At 44.5% G+C, this 12,603-nt stretch overlaps 3 protein-coding genes across 3 annotated transcripts; all 3 read left to right on the top strand.

Moving 5' to 3' along the window:
- Window positions 1-1,283: 1,283 nt before the first annotated feature.
- On the top strand, window positions 1,284-2,913 carry EV420DRAFT_1473215 (uncharacterized protein; the record flags this gene model as incomplete). The annotated part of the gene is made up of 9 exons (XM_060469109.1): window positions 1,284-1,314; window positions 1,467-1,525; window positions 1,583-1,702; window positions 1,759-1,858; window positions 1,914-2,085; window positions 2,215-2,236; window positions 2,297-2,436; window positions 2,489-2,637; window positions 2,684-2,913. 9 exons carry the CDS (start codon window positions 1,284-1,286, stop codon window positions 2,911-2,913), a joined length of 1,023 nt encoding a protein of 340 aa, XP_060339911.1.
- Window positions 2,914-4,389: 1,476 nt separating this feature from the next.
- Window positions 4,390-6,530, top strand: EV420DRAFT_1473216 (uncharacterized protein; the record flags this gene model as incomplete). Its single annotated transcript, XM_060469110.1, has 12 exons — window positions 4,390-4,412; window positions 4,493-4,640; window positions 4,750-4,874; window positions 4,898-4,958; window positions 5,097-5,507; window positions 5,565-5,607; window positions 5,663-5,682; window positions 5,738-5,808; window positions 5,924-5,943; window positions 6,125-6,210; window positions 6,273-6,421; window positions 6,467-6,530. The coding sequence occupies 12 exons, from the start codon at window positions 4,390-4,392 to the stop codon at window positions 6,528-6,530; spliced, it is 1,221 nt and encodes a 406-aa protein (XP_060339912.1).
- Window positions 6,531-9,402: 2,872 nt separating this feature from the next.
- On the top strand, window positions 9,403-11,482 carry EV420DRAFT_1258238 (uncharacterized protein; the record flags this gene model as incomplete). The annotated part of the gene is made up of 8 exons (XM_060466877.1): window positions 9,403-9,576; window positions 9,627-9,848; window positions 9,897-9,946; window positions 9,997-10,429; window positions 10,510-10,707; window positions 10,766-11,005; window positions 11,055-11,409; window positions 11,454-11,482. Coding segments are annotated over 8 exons (1,701 nt in total), but the record flags the coding sequence as incomplete, so codon positions are not given.
- Window positions 11,483-12,603: the final 1,121 nt, after the last annotated feature.

A 12,603-nucleotide genomic window follows, 5' to 3' on the forward strand; every position in this document is an offset into this window, starting at 1 on the left:
TATTTATACGACAGCATTACATTGATTCTGTACATAGAATAGTTACCGCACCGCACTCATATGGCATGCGGTGTGTGGGCATCAGACCCATGGAATGCCATGACTTCCCCCATACACCTCCAATGCCTTGCACGCAGAATGATGTGTGTTTGCCTAGGCAGATGGCCCTGTTATCAGTGGAATGATCTCTACAAAATGAAAGGGATGTACTCACATTGATTGCGAACACACAGATTTGCATACCCATCACCACCTCTCTCTGAGAAAACACTGTATCCATCCATATTCACATCCAACATTCGTTCCCTGATTTGATTCACACCAATCGCAATCGATAAATGGAAGATAGGCATGTGGAGTCTAGTAGAGGCCGACCAGGGAAAGCAATCCAGGATCCAGGTAGCAAGAGGTCACTGATGAGAGAGAGGTTCAAGAGTGGCAGATACGAGCTCGCTCAATAAAAAGACAGAAGAGACCTGATATGGGGGGGAAGGGAGACAACAACAAAGAAATGATGGGTGGGTAGTAACCCATGGTGAGAGTGCACCACTTCTTACCCAATTAGGGTGCATCAATTTTCAAGCTCCGCTCCAATATCACCCTGAGGCATAAATTACCGGTAATAAGTTACTTGAGACAAACTCGTAGCTCACTGGCTCACTAGATCACCACCTGTCATGGTTTCTGGTCTTCGTCCCTTTTTGCTTTTTATCTATCTTCACCTCCCTATTGCCGAGCCATGAAGGAGTACTCATGAGGGGGCTTGACCAAAGCAGCAGAGCATAGGGTTGGTTCGGTCCCGTAGCAGCTAAATATCATTATTCCTTAGATAGCTTGCTGTAGTATGGATGTTGTTACGTTTCTGTTCAGGAGATGACTGATAAAATCTACTTCCTTCCTACAAAATAAGATCGAACCTTTTTGGCCTCTATTGGTGAAAGCTCACCGAACTCTGATGTCTCTCAGAGCCCTGTGTAACCTCATATTGTGCACGGAAATGATATCATAGTAGTCTTAGTCTTGAAAAGGCCACCGACTCGGACCAGTCTGGATGGACCTTGTATTCATCATAATGCTGCACTCTATTCTGCCTCGTTCACATATCTCAAAAATATTGCTGCAGCCCTTCTGCATGCGTTCCCAATTCCCCAGACATTTCTACAGCCGCACCAAACTGGAATTTGAACTTTGCAATCTCAGAAAGTCGCTAGATATAGTGTGGGCACTGGTTGATCACTCTGAGGCCTTTAAATTTCTACAAGCCATGAGAGATTATGACCGTAATGTCCATCATGGAAGCAGCAATGAGGAAAGGTGGGCTGAAGTCACTCATCGTCTCAAAATGCCTCAGGACTATGACAATCCAAATGAACTTATCTATAACCTCACGGAGTTCAGTCCACCACAGTTGCACCTTCCACCTTCATTCCATGCTGAAGCATTTAAAACTGGATGAAGATACCTAGAATCTTCTTCATCTCCTGGCTCTGGTAATGTCATTCCAGAGGAACAATTGTTGTTCCATGTAAATATCTCATTCTGCATGATATTTCCTCCTCCTGACACCTCTGTTGATTTCTAGGAACTTGCTCTCGTCTCTTCACTATTTCATAATCATGCCAACATCGTGAGCAATGAGACCATTCCCAAATCCTATGAAGAGTCTGACCCCTTGCCATTAGGAGAACTGGTTTCATATCAGGTCTGTGACAACTTTGGTTCTGATTGCTGCCTACTTGCGAACTTGTTGCATAATAGGTTGAAATGCATGGCCGGGTCAAGCTTATCATCATCGAGGAAGAGGATTTGCAGATGCCTGATCCAGAAGTGTACACTCGGCTTTTTACTGAACTCTATGGTCAGTTGGAGAGTCTCCTTATCAATATAATAGTACACTTACTGTCCTGGATCAGCTGCCTCTCAATCCAATATACATGGTCTTTACCAAAAAGAAAGTCTCGACTTGAGAGTATATGGTCTCCTGGCTGATGGGGAAAGGAATGCATTCTTCTCTTATGACCCTGTCATGAAAAGGTTCCAGATGGATGAAATGATACATATCATGCCAGGCTGCAAAAGAGCATTGTAAGATATGTTGAGATGTATGTTATCACTGCTCATGTTTTGCTTTCTAACGGTCTCTATCCTAGTATTGGAAAAGCTCTTTAGTATCCTGATGCATACGTACAATGAATTTTTGACTCATTGGCACAGGTGTATCACGTTGCTCCCACAGGTAAACAGAGGATAATGTCTATGAGAGGATAATCGTTAACATCCACTTCACCTACTCAAGGAGGATCTTACTGACTTCACACTGAATGATTTGGGTTTAGTGGAAGAAGCCATCCAATACGCAAACCGAGCTACAGCACAACTCGAGTCACCCAAGAACATAGATGCCCTGGACCAGGGACTAGATGATTTGTGCAAAAGGTAACTGTCGGTTCAGTAACATCGAACTGGCAGAACTTATTCATCCCTGAAGTGTATGGGTACTTCCCCTGAGGGGAAGAACCAAAAATTGCTGGCTTGGTCTTCACGACGACCTTGATCAGATGGCAGCAGAAGCTGCATTGAGTTTTTGCTGGGAGCAATGCCTGGAGGAGAAGCGTTGGAAGGATGGGAGGAATAAAAGTTATTGTTATTGTGATTGGGTGTACCAGTAGTTGGTCGTGCCCAGCGTACGATGTGCTTGGACAAAAATGGTCAAAGGGTGACAGCTCGACTGGGACTTGTGTGCTGATGTGCTCGGTAATGGCGAGTGACAAAAGGCTAGTGAATGGATATGAACACCACAACACCAAAACCCTCTACTACTCTACACTAATCACCAGTATTATTGAGTTCGGGTGTTTCGAGTATGATAGAAGCACTCTGCAGACTTCAACAAATCAGGGAAAGGTTGTTTAAAGACGTATATTTGGTACTAGTGAGCTACACAAGATGTAATACTCGTGCTAGCTGGGTTTTAAGACATGATTGGATGAATAGTGACTTGGGTTGAGCAACTGCGCTCGGTCTAACTCTGATACTTCGAAACTAGTGGCACTCTGGGCCAAATACTGGGTCTCACAAGTGGTCTACACTTGACTAGCAGCACCCTAGGCTCGACTAGTGGCACTCTTGGCCTAAGAACAAAAATACTTTAACTCCGAGAAAATACTTTAACTAACTTCGAAACACTCTGAGTCACTCCAAGATGGAATAGTAACTTTAAGACACTTCAATTCGTTCAATACTATAGGTGACTAAGCAACTAGTAGACACTTCATCGAGGTTAAGCACAAAAGCCTTTAATTGGGGCACTAGAATATGGACTAGTAGGTCACAATCGCGGGGATGGCTTGCCTGCTTGCGAGGCCGCCCCTTCTACTACTTATATACTACAGAGACAGGTACAGAATAAATATAAATAGATTCTCTAGGGGTAATATTGGTAAGGATGTCTTGGCTAGTCACGAAATATGGTGAATAATCATGCAATAGTCAGCCTAGCCTGTTCTTTCTGTCGGATAGCGGGTCGAGGGACTCCGCTATTGGGTCGTTTCCACACCCTTTGCCCAGCGGTGCTCCACTAGTGACACGGCTATATGAATAGTCAGGTAACCGTGCCTGTAGCAACTGCTCGATCGTGATCGGGGTGCAGCCCAGCTATACTAGTGCCGATCGTATGAGATCTGTATCACACTAGCCAGATCTGGGCTAAGGGTTATGCCTTTACTGGTTCATTTCTAAGTCCTTTCAGAAGTGCTCATGTGACTAGTCATCCTGACTTAGGCATTCATGCCCAGATCGGTCCACTAGCAACTGAATAGTCAAGATCTGTGTGGGTTCTTACTTCTTGTTTGGGTGCTAGCAGCTGTATTCTTTACTAGTGACCATATTTTACTAAGTCATACTAGCTTTGGAGGTGCTAGTCTGGTTGGCTGGTAGGGCTGACCCACTAGTGGTATCATTCCTAAGTCCTGACTTGACTAGTAGCATGCTAACTTGACTATCAGTCCGAAGTCTCAACTATAGCCCTTGATATACGACTAGTATAGGATAGACATGCAATAGTATTGTTATAAAATCGCAAAATCTAGGTGTGAACATGTAGACGGCATATCAGCGCCATTGAATCGAAAGCCAACAGATAGTAACAAATAGGCCGTAGAAAATGTAAATGTTTCATTTTGGACGAGGTATCAGAAATGAGAATGCGGTGAGCCAGAAATCATCACAAGTGGACAGTTAACATTGTGGATGGGTAATGGGTCAAGGGAAAGTTTGATGTGGTGCCGGCCTCAGTATACAAAGGAAACTTTGCCAAGGTTCTTCTCGTGCAGCTTGGGCGATCCCCAAGATGTCGCTGTGGTTCAGCACTGACCACACATCAAGCATAATATGAAGGGAACTGTCATGCGACTGTGAGTATGGGCACTTCCTTTTTTTGGAGGTAGATAATGATGTGTAAACATTTGAACCTTGAACTTGAGCGCTTGAACAGGTGGAACAACATAGCCAATAGTCCTGACAGTCACCAATACAGGAGGACTCTTCGACAAGAGTTCATTCAACAAGGATCCTCAAAGGTTATCATAGCCCCGCAGTATCCATGTATATTGAACACAGAATGTGCAAAACAGATTGAGGCGGTGAGCCTGGCAGACCATTTTGAACCGGGTGCTGGTAAGGACAAGCCTGTAGGCTGTCGGCAAACTCCAGTGCTGCTTGTCAATGTTCTCCTTCCTTTGAGCACCACAGCGGTGTCAAGGCCTTGTCTTCAAGCAGACGCTTGCCAACATCCTTTCTGAAAATACAGCACTCCAAGTGTATAACCCTGATGCCACTGCCTCTGCTGCCAAACCCACCGACGAGCCCACCCCAATGTCCTCCACACCACTATATGTAGCGGGTTTCTGAGATCAGTCAGCTTTGGAATCAGCCTTCAGCATTTACCAGAGTTTGTCAAGGTTTGTGTAGGCTCGTGACTGGCTCACCTCGCACGGCTGGTACTTAAAGCTAAACGAGACATCAATGCATCAGACTCTGTATCCATCGCAATAATGCTGCGCTCTATTCTGCCTTGCTTGAATATCTTGAAAACACAGCTACAGCCCTTGTTCATGTGCTCCCATTTATCCAGACATCTCAGCTACACTCGCACTGAGTTGGAAGGTGAACTTTTTGACATAAGAGAGGGGCTAATGACACTCCTGGACCTGGTTGATCACCCTAAAGCCATAAATTTCCTATGGGCTGCGAAGGATTACTGCTATGAGCACCATCCTGAAAGCAGCGACGAAGACAGATGGGTTGAAGTGACCCACTGTCTCAAAATGCCTCAGAACTACAACAACCCAAATCAACTTATCTACGATCTCATGGACTTCAGTCCACCACAGTTGTACCTTCCACCATCATTACATGCTGAAACATATAAAACTGGATGGAAATACCTGGAATCTTTGCCATCGAATTCCCATAACACTGTCATTCCAGGGGAGCAAGTACTGTTCCATGTAAATGGCTTGTTGACTCCAATATCTACTTTATCTGACGACTCCGTTGATTCATAGGGACTTTCCAGTCTCTTCACTGTTTCATCATCATGTCAAGATCGTGAGCAAAAAGGCCATTCCTAAATCTTGTCAACTACCTGATCCCTTGCCATCAGGAGAACCCATTTCATATCAGGTCTGTCGCAGTTTTGGTCTTAACACTCAGCTCTTATGAATTTATTGACAAATAGATTAAAATAAATGACCAGATTAAGCTTGTTGTCATTGAGGAGGAAGATTTATGGCTGCCTAACCCAGAAGTGTACACCTGCCTGTTTACTGAGCTCTAGGGTTAGTTGAAGACTTCTTATCGATATAGAACACTTATCTTCCTCATTCAGCTGCTTCTTAATACAATATAAATGGTTTTGACAAAGACTAAAATCTCAACTTGAGAGTACATGGTCTCCTGACTGACCAGGATTGTAATTTATTCTTCTCTTATGACCCTGCTGTGGCAATGTTCCAGATGGATGAAAGGGTAGATATTAAGTGAGGTTGCAAAAGAGCATTACATGATATGATGAGATGTATGTTATCATTACCTGGGTTTCGCTTTCTGATGATCTCTGTCCTAGTATCAGAAAAGCTCTTTAGCATCTTGATGCACGCATACAATGAATTTCTGGATCATTGGTATAAGTGCATCACAACACTCCCACAGGTAATTACTGGCAGAGGATTGAGTCAGAGAATAATCATTAGCATGCACTTTGTGTATGCAAGGGAGATCTTACAGAGGTCATACAATGTGATCGTACCCTTCAGAGTTTGGTAGAAGAAGCCATTCAATATGCAAACTTGGCTACCGCACAGCTCGGGTTGCCTAAGAACGAGTGTGCTCTGAAGCGGGGACTAGATGATTTGCACAAAAGGTACGTGTCAGTTCAATAATGTCGAACTGGCGAAACATACTCAAGGCTAAAGTGTATGGGTACTTCCCCTGAGGGGAAAAACCAACAATTGCTGGCTCGGTCTTCATGATGATCTTGATCAGATGGCAGTGGAAGCTGCATCAAATTTCCACTGGGAGCAATATTCAGTGGAGAAGAGATGGAAGGAGAAGAATAAAGGATATCTTTATTGTAATTAAGAGACCTATAGTAGTAGCATGACAGGTTGAGTAGGATGTAATTCATCTTTGCTGATTGCTTCTAGTTATTATCAACTTTTGACTCAGAGCTTTCTGTAAGAAATCAGGAATAAGAAGTGAAGGATCAGACAGTAGCAGGGAAGCAACAAGAGCACAATAACATATTTATGTCCTGTGTCTTCGACATGGACCACTCTCTTTTGGCAACTCAATTGGCATCTTCGAAAGCTTCGTCCTGGTTCAGCACGAAGCGTGCATGCTGGACATTGGCTGTCATTGGAGATTAATCAGCAGGGCTGATTTGAGCACCTTTTGGCACCCTCATTCTTCAGAAAGAATTGGGGACAAGCGACCAAGAGAACAGTGGCAGGCTGACAGACTTCAGCTACAAAATCTGCACCAGATCATGGAAGGTGCATAAGTATTACAAGAGCTGAACGTTCACTGTCAGATTGTCAATATCCTAAATGGCTCTGAACCCCCCATTCTCTGGCCCATCCAGTACACCTTGCCACAGCCAAATAGTCACCCAACTGCTGCCCATCGTCATTGGCAAAGTCACTGTACAGCTTATACTGCTTATACTGGTGCGAATCGGCAACAATGTTGACGAGCTCCAATGTTTGTTTCATGTCCCTAACTAGAAAAAAAAAGTTCAGCAGGCGAAATGAAAGGGGAAAGGCCACGATCATCAACTATTGAAAAGACGGTACTTGCAGAGAAAGAAAGAAGAGCCTATCGTGTTGATGACCGGCATCATGACTTCGTCTCAGCACGACCGTCGACAACTCATCTCTTCGAAAATGGGATTCCTTCTCGGCACAAAGCATCCTTTATTCTACTACTTATCCCAGACCGAGATATAAGTAGTTAGCCTGACTTATTGATCCAGTAGCGGCAGTTGCTGGGTCCCTGATTCTTTCCTTTTGTAAGTACGAAGAAATGGCTACAGCAAGTTGTATCCTTTTTGTAAATCTATGTAAACGTGCTTGTTCAGGCTGAAATATAATACAGCTTGATTTAAATTAAACTGGAAATGTGGTGGTGCAAAAAGCTCGCTCGGCGGCTGTGCTGCCAGCTCACATTTTGCACAATCTAACATCTAATCCCAGCTATGATATGCTATGCTTTTACTCTCCATTCAAATTTCTGTCCATCCCTGCATTAGGTCATGAAAATGAAAATATTCCATACTGCATACATTGTACCATGCAAATCAAGTGGGAGGCTGTTGCGATTGTGGCAAGTCCAAATCCTCAATCAATTTCATGAATTCAAAAATATCATACATGTAGATAGATGAAAAGTAGCTAAAGGTACACATACGGCATGTAGCCTGCACCATAGCAACTCCCCATGCCACCTGCATCCCACTCAGGCATCAATGCTACTCTGAATATCTTGCCTAACCCACATGCACTCACAGGTAACTCTACTCCATGCTCCCTGCTTCATCTAAAATGCTAGTCTTAGCTAAGTAGATCATCAGTAAAGATGTATTGTGGCAAGCAAAACTGATTAGCAGGAAACAACGTACTTGAGCGATAACAGATGTGAAATCAAATCGCATTCTGGAACTGAACCTAAAAAGAAAGAGAATCATGTTAAAAGATGGCAGTGAAAGTAAAGGCATCAACAGTTCATCGACCAATAGGGAGAAGTTGGGAAGACAGAGTTTTTCAGCCACAGTGGCAATCACTTTCAGCCACCCGGCATGCCGGCCATAGTGTGCCGCATGCTCACCAATCACTGCAAATTAGCTAAGCCAACCCAGAGTATAGCCCCTGGCCAGACCAGTTACGGCTTTCTATAACCCTCTCACCTCTGGCAGGGGGATTTGAAATAAAAGTAGACCACTAAGCCCTAATTATATAGCCATCAAATGGGCCTAACGGGCCTGCCTCGCCATAACGTTCATGCCCTTTGCCTCATATCGGGCCATGAAATCTCGCTGAGTGTCAGGCACCAACTCATCAATGACGTTCCCCTCTTTCCAACATGACATTCTCTCCCCATTTCCAACCTGATGATCCTCGACCTTCAGTGCGATCGTGGCAGGACGTTCATAATTATATTTTCCAAATACAATCGGTTTTCTTCATATTTACTCCAGTGACACATCTGCATTACCACAATGTCTTGGATGCTCAAGCTCTCTCCAGTCAAATGCAAGCATGATCGCAAGGACCCTACCAAACGTGTCAGTGATGCTGCGTACGACTACGCCAGACTATCGCTGCTGAAATGGGTCAGGGAAGCCGAGGAGTGTGCATGTCAGCAGGTGGCCAGTGGGAGTGTGGATGCTGATGATGACGAAGGAGATGGTTGGGAGTCAGACAATGAAGCTTCAAGCTCAAGGCTCGACATTGAAGTTGAGCTTCCACAGACTCACAACCTTGAGGACGGCAAGGATGAGTGGCCAGATATTGATGCACCCACACCCACGAAACCCTGCTGCATGCAGCCCAGTGGGTACACCCAGAATTTGTATCATGATTGGAGGGCGCTTCTGCCACACCTGGTCAGACCATTGGCCTCATTTCAGAAAAGATCTGCTTTAGACATTGGCCCCCCTCCCTTGCTTTGCAGCGCTGGAACTTGCATGAACTTGCATGAACAATGCAGCATTTTATGCCTGTATTGGAACTGTAGGTATTGACAGCATGAACTCACAGATTCCATGCTGAATAGCTCATTGCAGATTTCGAGACCAGAACATTTGAATACTGCTGATTGCATACAGAATCCCTGCCTGTAATTCTCATCGAGAATAGCCTATTCCCTACCTCACCTCGGGAGCCATGCATTGCAGTATCCATCGACTTGCTCAGCCTCTACCAGTCCTTATTAGAACATTCCGGAATGTTGAACTCTGCATTTTGCTCGGCATTGCAAGACTTTTATGTGAGCCATGGGTTCTGGATGCTTGATGTGAAGGTAGGGTAACTTCTGTTACTTGTTCAGACCACTTAAAATCCATATTCCAGGGTGTCCCAATGCAAGAGCCCTTTCGTCGTGGGTTCGGATATGCAACCAAGTGGTATGGATGTGTCAGACTCGCTTTGGAAGATGAGATTGATTCCATGCTCTCAAACTCCTGTGCCAAGATCCCCGATTCATTTGCGACTCTGAATAACATACAGCCATTGACACCAACTATAAATGTTGACAATGGTTCAGTGTACAGCTCTCCAGCCCATGGGAAATGTGTCAATATTATGCTGACTCATGGTTGATGTTCGGACCTTTTGCAACAGCGATGTCCTGCTTGTTTTTCTGGAACTCGCTTTGGACGGGGCTTTTCCGAGTGAGTACTGTGAACTAGTATGTGGTATTCAGACTCTCACATTTAAATAGAGGTGGTGATGTCCATGTTGCTGTTGACTGCAACTTCAATCAGCATCACCGAACATCGGCAGGAGACTGCCCGCACTTCTATGACCCCAGGTATATCCTCTCCAAGCATGAGGTTGACGAAGCTGGAGTTCGTATTGAAATTGCATGCAATGCTGGCACCAAAAAGAATTATTCACCCAAGATTCCAGACATTGCTGTTGATGAAGACAAGAAGTCATTTGACGCTGCTGATGAGAAGAAGGAGAAAACCCATGGAGGACGTTATGATGACACAGGCTTAGCTGCGCTGGTGTGTCATCATGATGTTCCTCTATTCCTTGCCAATGTGGATACTCCTGGAGAGCAGCAGAAGTATGCTGTTGCCCTCATTGACAAACTTGCCTCTCATCTGCCCGCAGCCGCTTCTATTGCTGTATTGTATGATATTGGATGTGTAATGGATTGAAGCATCAATCTGGTATGATGTCTATTCTCTAATCTTCTCCAAGTCTCAGCTCCTGATATACACTCTAGTATGACATCTTTCCACCAATGTTAACTGAACGACTTGTCTTTGCAACCTCAGCGATGCACTCATATGGGCACCAATGGGCTTGTCAGCTAGTATACAATCCTAGGTTGATGGATGGTCTTGGGTTGACAGATGGTGAAGGTGTAGAGCGCTTCTGGTCATGCCTTCAGAAGCTCATTGGTATTACTCGAAGTTCTGCAGTATGAATCTCCAAGCAATAAGGTCAAGTGAAGATCGCTGACAATCAAGAATATATAGCATCGACAACGAATCTATCTCCTTGATCATCAGGTGGCTTTTATGGCAAAGTCTATTCGTGAGGATCTTGGAGGATGGATACATCGGAAGGTCCAAGAAGGTGTAGAGAAAAAGGGTGCAAAGGCACATGCTGACCTGGAATCCTGTGGGAAGTCAGTCCCCTTCCTGCGGCAACAATGGGCAGACCAACACCAGACACAGACATCCATACGCTTGCATAAGTCAACTTGTTTATTGGGGGTGCTTGATATAACACTTGGTATTTAAAGATGCCCCTGCTTGACTGAAGAAAGAGCTTGACGCTGTTCTAACATCATTACAGGCACATGCTGACACTGTTGAGTCTGCCATCCAGGCCACTCAGACTGCCCTGAAGTCTTTACCAATGACTGTATCTCAGCCAAATTTCAATTTATCGCAACTCTCCTACATCCATCAACAGCTTTGCAATCAGATCGACCAGCTCTATGCATCTCTGAATGTCGGCCAGTCCTTCCCCGAGTTAGCATCCCTCAACATCACATTTGTACAAACGTTACTTCTCGTGTGTGACCTCAAGATGAATATCTGCAAAAGGGCAATCGCAACCTTCTTTGAATGGGACTGGCTGGACCAGGCAACTGGTGGATGTGAACAGGCACTTGGTAAGTATCATCTATGCCTTAGAAGCTCTTCTGATGTTCCACAGGAACAAAGCTTCACCAACAAACACGATGATGAGCCTCAAGGCTCTGTATGCTCAGAATTTGCGGATTTTAGCATTAGAATAAATGCCTTGTCCACTTAGCAGACTTTCACTAAGTCAACAATTGCAATCATGGCAATACCCACTCTTACCGCCAACTATCCTTCCCAGCTCGTATTCCGTATCAATCTGCACCACTTCATTAATGCTGCCAGGCACCTGATTGCAGATCTCATGGATTTAGGACCATCATTGATCACCCAGCACAGCCATCAATGACATCAGCATCAAGCGTCATTTAGAAGAATGCCACAGTCAAAGTACCAACTCCACAGCAAAAGACCTAATACCGTGACCTTTCCACTCACTTTACTAAGGCTGTTACAATGCCAAGATAATGCCGCATGCATCTACTTCAGTGTACTACCTTCAGTGTACTTTGCCGCAGCAACACAGCAGCCCAAGAGTCCGTATGTTGGCGGAATTCTTTCTGATCACCAAGTCTATATATGGTAAAACCGTGTGGGTGCTGTTACTTTAGAACTCTGGGAGCATGCGTTTTGTATCATTTCTTACCAATCGATGTACTAAGGACTTACTAAGGACTCATTTCAAGTATTCTAATTTTATTCTGGACTTGTAGTATAAAAGCTAGTGGAGTAGTAGTTATCGGGGACACACAGGTTATCAACGACAAGTAACTAAGTTGCTACAACCGCTATCTCTTGTACCCACTAGGAGACAGACAATAACAGCATAGTCACTCCAAGTTATACTCTCTGTCACGGCTTTTCTTCTAATGGTATTGGTGTATGCTCATATTGCGCCAATACATGGAATTTGGTGTCCACAACTCGCTTTTATCTTTTATTCCGCCAGCATCATTTCACTTTCACCAGCCAGCATTGTTTTACCAGTCTTCACTTTCTACGTCGCCATCATTTCACCCCAGTTCAGCTCAGTACAGCTACGTCCCCATGTGGACACAGATTAGGATCGTTATTGCCGCCAGCAGTGTCTGTCATGGAATTCCGGTCAACAGCTTCAGTATAGGATCATCAGTCACGGTATTTGGTATCTTGCCATCAGTTTCAGTATAGGATTGTCTCCATGTAGACTCAGGATTAGTATCAGTTTCGTTTTGCCATTGTTA

This window comes from Desarmillaria tabescens (assembly GCF_030435595.1).
Source record: "Desarmillaria tabescens strain CCBAS 213 chromosome Unknown EV420scaffold_1, whole genome shotgun sequence".
Lineage (NCBI taxonomy): Eukaryota > Fungi > Basidiomycota > Agaricomycetes > Agaricales > Physalacriaceae > Desarmillaria > Desarmillaria tabescens.